This window comes from Sebastes fasciatus, chromosome 4 (genome assembly GCF_043250625.1).
Source record: "Sebastes fasciatus isolate fSebFas1 chromosome 4, fSebFas1.pri, whole genome shotgun sequence".
Taxonomy (NCBI): domain Eukaryota; kingdom Metazoa; phylum Chordata; class Actinopteri; order Perciformes; family Sebastidae; genus Sebastes; species Sebastes fasciatus.
Window position 1 is genome coordinate 34,089,219 of NC_133798.1, and position 12,301 is coordinate 34,101,519.

Genomic DNA, 12,301 nt, shown 5'->3' on the forward strand with positions numbered 1-12,301 from the left:
GCTAATTCCACCATGTTTTAATACTACACTGGTTACAGAAAATGAGCCGAACACAGTGGTCACTCATCTGAAGATAGCAATGTGCTTTCCAAGGCTGTGCCAAGAGTGTGTGGATGAAGCATTTTACTAATTTACTCTGGCTCGCTGTGCTTCGTAACATTACTACAAGTTTAGTCGTTACTACAAAACCTCACCTCAGTGGGTTTAGTTTATACGGAAGTCATCCTGCTACAACGGTGGCAAATGGTACATATAAAAGTGGCCGCCGCTCTGACCATCCTGCTACGTTGATTTGAATGGGAATCCACTCTATTCCTATTCTATTTCTGTGGCATCAACACTAGCTACTTCACATCAACTAAATGCACAACATGGAGAGATAACAGCTACTAAGCTTTTATAATGCACTTACACACCCACATACACACTTGCACAGAAGTACAGTTAAGTAATATGTTTATCATTCATCACGCTATTCATTTCTAAAAAATATGTCCTCCTCATTATGCTCAACCACACAGCGATGTTTCATAAATAACTAGTAATGGTGAATCAGTATTCTGCTGGTTGAGCTCCAGCAGCCTTTAGAGGTTAGAGACTATTACACTTTCTGACAGATAAAGAGGCGTAGGCAGGGGTCTGCTCTCCCCTCAGGGAATGAGGATTGATGGTGCTCATTTGAGAGTGGGTCACATCGAAACCTTGTGATAAATGTAATGATGTCATTACTGCTGTGGTGTGGGAGGGGAGGGGGGGACCAGAGAGATAATGGAAGAGGACCAGTAAAATGTTATGTAATCTGTTTTAACCTAGTGTTTTTAAGAGAGAGAAAACAGGTCATTTGTTTGAATACAGACCGGCTAATAAGCTCAACATCCTAACTGTAGGAGTGTTTTTTAGGTAACATGATGACAGCCACTATTGTAACACTGACCAGTAAACCTGCCTATTCACTAACTTCTATTATTCTGCACAGGCAAAACCAGTTTCCTGGTTCTGTTAAAGCCAAACAAATATTCCTGACAAACCAGTTTGGTCACAACCTCAGCTTTGGGAAAGACTAAAACCCCTAACACCTTGGATTACGTTACAATGAACAAGGATGCATTAAATCAGACTCGCTGGATCAACAACTGCATAACAATTTTCCGAAATCCAAAAAAAACCAGCCGGGCCGAGCATCGACCCCTGAGGGACACCGACGAGTGAAGTGATCAGAATCACTTTCATCACACATATTTCTGTCCCAGTGCAAAAACAATAAAAACTTAATGAGACACAACACCTAAAGGCAAGAAGTAAGCAGCGTTAACAAGTCACACAGCGATGGAACTGCACTGAAAGCAGAAGCAGAGTTTGGGTACACGTTCTGGGATGTGATGGCGTACCTGCAGGGTGCATGGTAGAAGGGATATCCATGGTGAGGTATGTGATTGCAGTATCCAGATTGATTCCACATGGTGCTTCTCTTGATGACAGTTCACAAGTGCCGCCGCTGTTTCGTTTTGCTTTCTATTTCTAGTGCGGTGGAATCAGTCGCGGGCTGCTGGGAGTCACATTAATCAGCGTCTCTTCTCTCACCTCTCCAGCGGTTCCATGGGGAGGAAACAAGAGGTGGTGGCGGCGGTGGTGGTGGGTTTGAGAGCTGTGCGTACTGAGAAGATGAGGTGAGAAAATGAGCTGAGGGGCTGAGCTCAAAACAGAGAAGGGATGATGTCAGGTGAGTCAAGTCTGGTGTGGTTTACACACCTGGAAATTAAGTCTTGCTGCTGCTACCGCTGCCACAACTACTCAGCAGAGTCTCAGACGACTGCCCCAGGTGAAGTGTGACATCACGGGTTATTCCTTTAATCCTGCCTCGAGACAGTCGTTTCCCCTCGGGTCTCAGGTGTGATCAGGTATAACAGATGTCGTTGAGGTTAACCTTGCTGAGCGGTGTCTTTTGCCTGTTAAATCACGCGTCCCCACCTCACATCTCAATGATTTAACTTCCAGGGTTTTTCGACCTCTCGGGCGCAGATCTACATCAGACCGTGTTCAAGATTTCAGAGACCTTCGTTCCTCCTGATGACAAACAGGATCTGTTTATGTCTTTTACACGTGAAGTACATTCTCTCCAAAGTTCACGGGCTCCATAAATCCATCTCTTCTTGACATGAGCAGGTTAAAATCCACAGCCCCCCTGGGTGCTTCCGCTCTATCTAGTCTGTCTCCGAGGTAGCCGACTCCAGCACAGGCGCTTATTTTCCCAATCACAGGCTTCCCACCGGCTCTCCACCCTCACGAAACAGCAGCGGTGCACGGCGCTGAATGACTGAGCATACTCACAGAAAGAGAGAGAGAGAGAGAGAGAGATAGAGAGACAGAGGGGGAAGAGGGAGGTGGCAGAGAGAGAGAGAGAGTGGATGTGTCAGGAGTGAGAGAGCAAGAAAACGAGGAAGAGGTAAACAGAGCAGAGCTGCATTCCTTTTCCCGCCTCATGCTCATCTGGCAGGATACACACCGCTGCGAGGACAAGAGAGAAAGAGAGGGACAATGTGTGTGTGTGTGTGTGTGTGTGTGAGAGAGAGAGAGAGAGCGAGAGAGAGAGAGAGAGGGAGGAAGGACGAGTGACAAAGTGAGGAAAGAGGGAGAGACCATGACGTGTTTACATGCATACAAAAAATGTGATTACAGTGTAATTTAATACCTGAATGCGAACCTGGCAGAGCCCGTGTACATAACACCTTTACCTCACCTTTACCTCAGGGCCATTATGATTGTATAGTCAACTGTGGTTGTGTAATCACAGTGAAGTATGTGAGGTACTCTGGTTCTGTAAACAGAGGCCAGAAAGAATATGTATGTATAGCCTTAATTGTATTTCTGCACTGCACTGAGAACAATTCGTGCAGAGCGCTGACATACATCATGTTCTCTCCATCTTAATAAACTCATGTCACGACAGGTATCAAAAAACAATACACAGCTGAGTCTCTACACTACCAAAACAATATTTATTTTTGAATGCCTTACTTTGAGATACATGTACATAAAAACCTTGTTTTCCCAGGAAATTGATGTGTCAAACTTCAAATTTGTTTTAACGCCACTAATTTCTTTAACGCAATCGATCTTTCGGAGGTTGTAGCAGGCTCGTTTTTAAAGCGAGAGTGAAGACCTCATATGAAACCTAAGGAATCCATTAGTACCAACCCTGTCATACTAGCTTGTTGCGAAGGAGGGTAAATAACACTCCAAACTTGTGCTAAATTTTGGCGAGGAAAATCCTGCTTGGCCATTTTCAAAGGGGTCCCTTGACCTCTGACCTCCAGATATGTGAATGTAAATGGGTTCTATGGGTACCCACAAGTCTCCCCTTTACAGACATGCCCACTTTATGATAATCACATGCAGTTTGGGGCAAGTCATAGTCAAGTCAGCACACTGACAGCTGTTGTTGCCTGTTGGGCTGCAATTTACCATGTTATGATTTGAGCATATTTGTTATGCTATATGCAGTACCTGTGAGGGTTTAGGGACAATATTTGTCATTGTTTTGTGTTGTTAATTGATTTCTAATAATAAATATATACATACATTTGCATAAAGTAGCATATTTGCCCACTCCCACGTTGATAAGAGTATTAAATACTTGACAAATCTCCCTTTGAGATACATTTTGAACAGATAAAAAATGTGTGATTAATTTGCAATTAATCCCGATTAACTATTTTAATTGATTGACAGCCCTAAACTATACATAAAACATCTTTCTTATAAGTTTTTTTTCATACATTTTTACAATATTTGCAATAACATCATGATATTGATATTATCCAGCCCTAAAAGCAAGAGGCTCAGCTGCACTGTTAATCAGAGTATTTGCAGGAGTCACATTATTGAGTGCAAGTAAACAGAGCCCATCTGGAAAAGAGTGAAGGATTAAAAGACTGAAGGAAACAGATGAATAGAAAGGAGTGCTAATAGCAGACACAGACAACAACAGCAGGTTGTTCCCAGCAGCCAACAGTCTGACTCAAACCTCCCAATCAGCCCATGAAGCCTGCAGGTGAGAGGTCACCTCTGTGCAGCTAAACAGAGACGTGCTGCTGTCTCCCCCGGAGAGGTGGACTACTCCAGTGCCCTACTAAGCATAGCACAGCCGTGACCCCCGCCGCAAGGACGACTCGGCTGCACCTGGGGAGCGGCTGGTGACACGGCCGCCACCGCCGCGGAGCTGGCAAAGTGACAGCTTCACTCACTGGGGGTCAAAGTCCAGACGTGTAACCTGATATAAAAACAGAGAGTTCCCACAGGGAGGTCGCGGCTTGAAAAGCTAATGAGCCTTTGTTTTCTTTTTGTCTTCACTAAAGGGATTTTTCACTTTCACGCAACCCCTGATAATTCGATGATCAAAGTTGTAAATTGGTGCAGAAGCGTGACATGAACCGTTATCAGATAATACATGGAGAGAGAGAGCGTGTTTACTGGCTGGGCTTTTCCCTTCAGAGCATGTACACTCATTCATTTATGACATCTTACACCCTGTTATGACACTCTTACTATCAGCTTGCATCACTGTCCCGAGTGTGAAGTGAAAATCCCTCAGCCTAATGAGAGAAGATGCTCATTTCACGAGCCTTTGGCGTTCGCGTCTGCTAGAAAACGGTTTCCGATCAGCAGCGGAAAAACACCATCACAGCCTGGGAATGTTTGGTCACGTTTGTTCATGGCATTCATCACCAACTAAACAAACTTATCAGAAAGCATCCTGCTGTTCTGATAAGCGTACACTCCGGGCAGAATTCAAATTTAAATCTAATATAAAAACAGATTGACTGGTGAGGTCCGGTTGCATTTGGAGCTTTCACTCGAGATATTTTGCAGTAACTCGAACCAGACAGAAGTTAAAGTGACAAGAGCAGGATAAGCTCATATCACGCCGGTCAATTTATTAATGTCACAAGCAATTAACAGAAAGGAACACAAAAGGCCAGACTCCTCTTTACATAGTGGCTTCTGACCTAAAGGTCATAAGCTGATTAACAGGATAAGAAAGAACAAAAGAGATCACTCTTTGGGTGGAACTGTTCACAACTCACTTGGTAGCGACCTGTCAATCACAAGGTAGCCACGCCTGAAAGCATCCCCTGCTTTATGGTCTATTTGACTCTAAATAGGACCATAATTTACTAAATGAACATCATGCTGTATTGAAGAAGACTTGAAAGTAGCGATTGAGACCATAAACTCATGTTTACAATGTTTACTGAGGTAATAAATCAAGTGAGAAGTAGGCTCATTTTCTCTGAGACTTCTATACAATCAGACTTCTTTTTGCAACCAGAGGAGTCGCCCCCTGCTGGCTGTTAGAAAGAATGCAAGTTTAAGGCACTTCAGCATTGGCTTCACTTCTTAAACTGTAAGGTAGCACCTGGTGTGATACGGCAGTCGCAAGGAGACGTTGCTTTTAGAGCCAAAAAGATTAGTTGATAGACAGAAAGTTATTCAGGATAATTGACTAATAATGGTTCTCCTCAAATGTGAGGATTTGCTGCTTTTCTTTGTCATATATGATAAATGACAGTAAACAGACCATATTTGGATTTTCAACTGTTGCTCAGACAAACCAAGCAATTTGAAAACATCATTCTGGGCTCATCATTAATTGAACTAATCATCAACAGATTAATTAAATAACTGAGTTACAGCCCTAATTGCTTCTTATAAAAAGGTCAGAACATATTCTGCTAACATCTTGCTTTCACGTATTCATATCATACTACAAACTGGACATTTCATTTTGAGACAGATGTTTGATTAATACCACTGGTAGGGAAGATTAAAGCCAGAAGTGTGGACTGTGGATTTGACTTGACAAAATCAGATAAGATTTGCAATTCTACTTGGACTTTAACACCAATGACTCGTGACTTCACTTGAACTTGAGCCTTTTGACTTAAAAAAACTTGATACCCCCTCTACCCAAGCCCAAAGATTAAAAAGTATGGTATTTTAAAAAGCATCAATCAACTAACATTAACGCTACTCATTCCCAACAAGTTGACACTTAATTCACTTAGTTGTTTTTTTTATGATAATGTTCAGTCACACTTGTTTTAGCAAACTTGATTTACCAAATAAACACACATTTTAAAAAGCATTCATGCTTTTTGTAAATTTTATATATTATTACTCTGTTGTTAAAATGGCATTATATTTGGCGAAGAGCACTTTATGACTTGATTAGGACTCAAAACTCAGAGTGCAAAGACTTGAGAACTACTTGTGACTTGCAAAACAATGACTTCCCACTTCCCACCTCTGGTTAAAGCCTGGTAGCTGCACTAAATCACAAGACACATTTTGCCAAATCATGTGTGGGGTTAGGAGTCGCACATCCCTGCCTGGCGACCTCTGACGTCATACAGACTTGAATCTATTCACACAGCCTGAGGCAACATCATCATGATCTGTGGTTTAATTGGCTGGTTACATCAGGCCTCTTTGCTGCGGCGAGAGCACAGAAAGAGACAAAAAAAAAGGTAGGAAAAGAGAGGAGGAGAGGGAGGGGGTGAGGGATTGGGAGGCATAAGAAGAACAGAGGAGATGGGAGGGAAGAAGGAGGGCCTGCCCGTCTCCCGCTGTTTGTTTTTGTTGTGAAATTTAATTCCAGCACAATCTAATCAGGGCTGGGAAACACAAGGGACCCTGCTCCTTCCTTTTCTCCATCCTCCATCCTCTGTCTCTGTCTTTACTCGCTGTGTTTGAAGAAGCAGGTGGACAGGCTCCACCTTTGCTCGCCTGTCCACCCCCGCAAACACACACACACACACACACACACACACACACGCACACGCACACACAGACCTGAGAGGTGGACAATCTACTGCAGAGCCTCTGACGCACAGATGTGATGTACACATAAAAGATATTTATATACACATTCATGCATACATCCACGGTCAGACGAGAGACACACACACATGGCCATCATACAAATACACAAATATATATATATGGGCGTAATGCACACGCACACACACACACACAGGCAGCGGTTGTCGTCTTGCAGACAGTTGACAGCTGTGTTGAATCATTGTGTCAGTGGGTGAGATGGCAGGAGTGTGATTTGGCCTGCAGCTCGGCTTATCAGGCTTTTACAGCCTAAACCCTTTCATAGTCGCTCGCTTTTTAAATGCACACACACACACAACCTCCTAACACACCGCCGCCGCCTCCTTTTGCCTCCTGTCAAGGTCACATCTGAGCCCATATTTCTGAAAATCCTTGAAAACAACACTCACCAGCACCTTCTCCATCTCTCTCTCAGCAGTGCAAACTGCCCAACAGCACAGACATAATAAACCCAGTTGTTGGTCAATACCATTGATTTCCTCATAACTTGAAATGTCTGGCTTTAAAAATCTAACTCTGCAGCTCCATTCTCTGTTTCAGACGTAAAACCTGCAGGACACCTGCTAACATTTTCACCTCAAGGATGACGCTGAAAATGTTTTCTACCCACAGGAAGGTGACAAATTAAAAAACAAAGCTGTTAGAGAGCACCTCGCCCTTTAAGATACACATAAGTAAACTTCTACACAGTAGTTCCCAACATGGGGTCTGGGTCCCCCTTAGGGAGGCTCCAAAGATCACAGAGGGTTGCGCCAGGATTTGCTCTGAGGTTGTCAAAATTAGATTTGCTCATGTACTGTATAACTACAATCCTAATAAGACACTTACTGAATAATTTATACCAAAAGTCTCCATATAAAACTATTTAAAAAGATACATTTTCTGCTACTTGGTAGCAAAATCTAACAAAATATTCTTCTTCAATCCATATTTGTTGGTGTTTAGCCTTTCAAAAACAACATTTGCTCTCCAGCTTGATGTACACAAAGTGAGGCAGCACCTGTATTAACGGGGCGGACTATCAGCAATCTAACAGCACCATAAATAACATTTAATTAACCACAATAACAAAAAATCTATTTTCGCTCTAATGCTATTATAGTCAATAAATGATCTCATCAAAAAAATATCATATTATGTATCTGCATTGTCTTAGCAAATCTGTCAAGACGTCATCACTTTATTTATGTTGACGAAACTGACGAGTTATATTCATTAAAGAAAGGTAATTTAAAAAAAAAAAAACTAACTCATTTAATACACTGAATCACTTTATTCAAATTGAGGATTTGTCATGTTTTAGGGTGATGATGTTGGGCTCCAAAGAAAATAGGTTGGGAACCTCTGCTCTACTCTATCAGTCTCCTCACCTGCAGCTAAGCTACAACATTTTGCTGAGGTCGGGAAAGTTTTGACAATTATTCTCAGTAACACCTTAAAAGGTTGACAAGTGCAAGTTTAATTTTGGCCCCTTTTTTGTGCACTTTCTCCCACGCACACACTTTCTCTCGTTCTAAAATTAGACACTTCCTCACAATCTCTAGCTCTCTCATTTCCTCCGCCTCGCCTGTTACTGCCTGCTGGGACTCCATATTAGTTTTCTCAGGAGGACTCTATCGATCATACAGCTGGTCGGAAATCAGGGGGAATCAGTAATTCAGAACCAGCAATTGCAAACTGCACGTCTCCAGATGAACTAGAATTATCACCTCGCGGTTGTACGCCTCCGTCAACCAGTCAAGTTGCAGTTTACATCCATGTCTGTCCAAAATGTCATCACTTCCATCACTTTATCCTGTTAGACAAGTGTGTGAGATTGTCATAATTTTGCATATGAATTATTGAGTTATGGCCAAAAATGTGTTTTGTGAGGTCACAGTGACCATATGGAGAATATCACAATATTTTTTACCAAATACCTCACTATGAATATTGCAATGATGTCGTAGAGTTGACCATTAGTGCTTTCACAAAATATTTACACAACAAGATTTCTCATCATCAGTAATGTGGATATAATGACTAAGTGGGTAAAGGCAAATCAGTCTGGTAAGTTCAGAAAATGACATCACTATACTGTAAATGCAGGAAAAGACTTGTCATAATACGATATTATGATATCCAAAATCTAAGACGATATCTAGTCTCGTATCATGATACCGATATAATATCGATATATTGCCCAGCCAAGCGTTCCTGAGATAACGCTTTCGTGAGAAGGGGAGAGACGTAAGTGTCCTTTGACCTTTGACCACCAAAATCTGATCACTTCATCCTCGAGTCCAAGTGGAAAGTTTGTGCCAAATTTTTAAAAAATTGCTCAAGGTGTTCCTGATATATCACAAGAATGGGACGGACGTAAAGTCACAGTGACCTTGACCTTTGACCGCCAAATTCTAATCAGTTCATGCTCGAGTCCAAGTGGATGTTTGTGCCAGATGTAATGAAATTCCCTCTAGGCGTTCCTGAGATATTGCTTTTACGAGAATGGGACGGACGTGAAGTCACAGAGAACTTGACCTTTGACCACCAAAATCGAATCAGTTCAAACCTCGGGACGTTTGTGCCAAATTAAAAAAAAAAATGTCAAGGCGTTCTCAATATATCGAGAGAATGGGACGAATGTAAGGTCACAGTAACCTTTGACCACCAAAATTTGATCACTTCACCCTCGAGTCCAAGTGAACGTTTGTGCCAAATTTGAAGAAATTCCCTCCAGGCGTTCCTGAGATATTACGTTCATGAGAATGGTACGAACGGACGGCCAACCCAGAAACATAGCGTCACGCCTGCAGCCACAGCCGTCGCCGGCGCAGAGGCATAAATATAGACAGATCAGATCAGGAAAAACAGTCAAAACAAATAATCTATGTATGAGTCCATAGAGAGATTGTGGAGACAGGAGCTTTATATACACATTTACATGTATATGTGAATGTTGATGGGGGGTTGCTTGTGTTCTAAGTGAAGACGCTGGATAAACTCCTCTGGTGGGTGTACTATCATCTGGCTCATATGATTCAAGAACGTGCTCGTCTGTCCTGGGAGAAGCTTTGCTGGCTTGAATGACGCAATCACTTCTGTGTGTATCCGTGTGTGTTTGTGTGTGTGTATGTGTGTGTCAATATCCCCGGGGATCTTTTGATCCAGATTCTTCAATCTCCAGTCTCACACACACACACAAACACTCAGTCCTACTATTAATACACCTCCTCCTCTGAGCTCATTCCTTTCATCATGCCTTCAGGCTTCGCATCTCTCCATCTCAGGAGCTACAAAATATGACACCACAATGAGAAGAATTCTTTCATAATCTGGATCAGATCCAGACTTAAGAGGAAAGCAAAGATCCCTTTCTTCAAGGCGTGCTTTGGTGCTGAACAGCAGGAGTCAAACTGAGATTCATCACAGCCCGAGGCGCGTGTCTTTGCATAATCAAATCAAACAGTGAAAGAATATTAAAAGGAAATTTGTCTGCTGGCAATATTTTAGCTACTGCCCTTAATGCCAACTGTCATTAACGGGACCAGGGTAAAGTAGAGCTGAATGGTTTAGGGGAAATACATATTCTGACAAATATGTTTTCAATTCAAATTGTCATCATTTACTGTAATCTAATCGGCTATATAGTCGTCCACATACGGTAATAATGGCAACCTGCTGTTAAGGCTTTGATATCTGACTGATGACAGTTGACAGCTCTATACTTTATAGCTGCTTGAGCTAATGTTAGCTTCACCGACTGACAGGACAGACATCTTCCAGCCACTTCAGAGCTTTTAGGTTAAAAGCTTACAGCCGTAACAGTGGGATTCCCACTACTGCTCACTATCTGCCAACTCTCTGTCAAATTAGTTCAGGCTGTTCTCCAACACCATTCGTAGCTATACCTATGAAAAGTAATGCACTGTTATTCGTATATATATCCCACAAAATCAATTTGTATGAAAGCCAGGAAGTACAAAGAGCGACAAACACCACGTAGGGAGGAGGTCCAGAAGTCAATGTTGATTTATTTGTCATGTAACTTCCGTACTTAAAAGGTATAATATGCAAGAATTTCCTAAAAAATAATGTAGACTAATACAAAAATAGTCCCTCTCAATCATCACTATGATCCACTAGAAGTGTGTTGGTGGTGTCTGTTTCTGCAGAGACCCTGCAGCCCTCTGCCTTAATTTTCTGTCTTCTTCTTATTTTGCTTTGCTTGGGACGCTTCTGGGCATCTGTAAACAGTCTTTGGGCCCCACGTGGGGCCCCAGGTGGTCAAATATCGCTTCTGATACTGACTCACAAGCCCCCCTTTACTCTGTTAGATACAAAGCAGCCGTATTTCTCAGATGAGAACGGGTTGTGTTATGTGCTTGTGTTCCAGTGATCCCCCTGCTCCTCTCTGTGCTGTGAGTGCAGCTATGATCGGTGTGTATCTGTAGTTTGACGAGAGCAGCGCTGAGCCACAGCCAGCAGACAGGAAGCCCGCATTCATTCAAACTCCGGCAACTCTGCACCTTCCCGCAAGGTTATGCAGAGTTATGCGAAGTTAGTTGTGTGTTTATTTGTGTTTCAGAACGTAACCGCCAGGAAACAATCAGAAAATATTTTTTTATTTCTCTGATCCGCTGCTTTGTTCTCACTAACGCCGCTCTCTCTCTTCAGTCACTCTATAGCTAGCTTGAACATCGCTGCTCTCTCTCTCCCTCGCTGCTTGTTGAGCTGTGGGGGTGTGGCCAACTTTGAATGCAGCAACCGACAATAGTTACATACATATTATGACATAGTTGGGTCAGCTTGATTGTTTATCGAAGAAAGACTCTTTTTTATAACCATTTCTTTTGAAATCAAATCAAAATGATGCAGACTTACTCAAGAGAGAGTCTTAAGGAAACAAACTTTGAAACCAGGAACTTTGGTGGAGTCTTTATTTCCGACACCAGCACGCATAAAGCATACTAACCAGAGTTGTATTTTGTAGTTCGTCCAAATCATGATTGATTAAAACTGCAGCTGTTTTGCAATTTTGCTCTTTCACACTGTCATTTTAATTTAAAAAAGATTTATTGTTCAGCTCTAGATTAAAAAGAAACGTAGCTTATCTATTTTGCTTTTTAAAGTTTCATTGTCTCTATAATGTTTTTCTCTGACGGGCAGAACTGACTACAGGCTCTGCTAACACACACACACACACACACACATGCACACACACACACACACTGAAAAGCCCTTTTGGTATGCAAGGCATGCATAATCCACACAGACAGAATGAAACTGTAATGATCCCGTTGCAGCAGTAAATACTAATGACGTACAAGGAGGGAAATTGAATATCAGCAGCAGCGTATCGACCTGTGGGTTATGTAAATGTCTACGAAGGATAATTGTATTACTGACACCGCAAATGTAG

General features: G+C 42.2%; 1 protein-coding gene across 16 annotated transcripts in view; it reads right to left on the reverse strand.

The window, feature by feature from the left end:
- The window catches only part of LOC141766710 (pleckstrin homology domain-containing family A member 7-like), a 187,322-nt gene that overhangs the window by 138,190 nt on the left and 36,831 nt on the right, over positions 1 to 12,301 (reverse strand). The window contains exon 1 of one of the 16 annotated variants that reach the window (XM_074633790.1): positions 1,389 to 2,475. The exons of the other annotated variants lie outside the window; for them this stretch is intronic. Coding sequence (XP_074489891.1) covers positions 1,389 to 1,459 — 71 coding nt within the window. The 5' untranslated portion in view covers positions 1,460 to 2,475. Of the gene's footprint in view, positions 1 to 1,388; positions 2,476 to 12,301 lie in introns of those variants that run through there. 16 annotated transcript variants of the gene reach the window in all.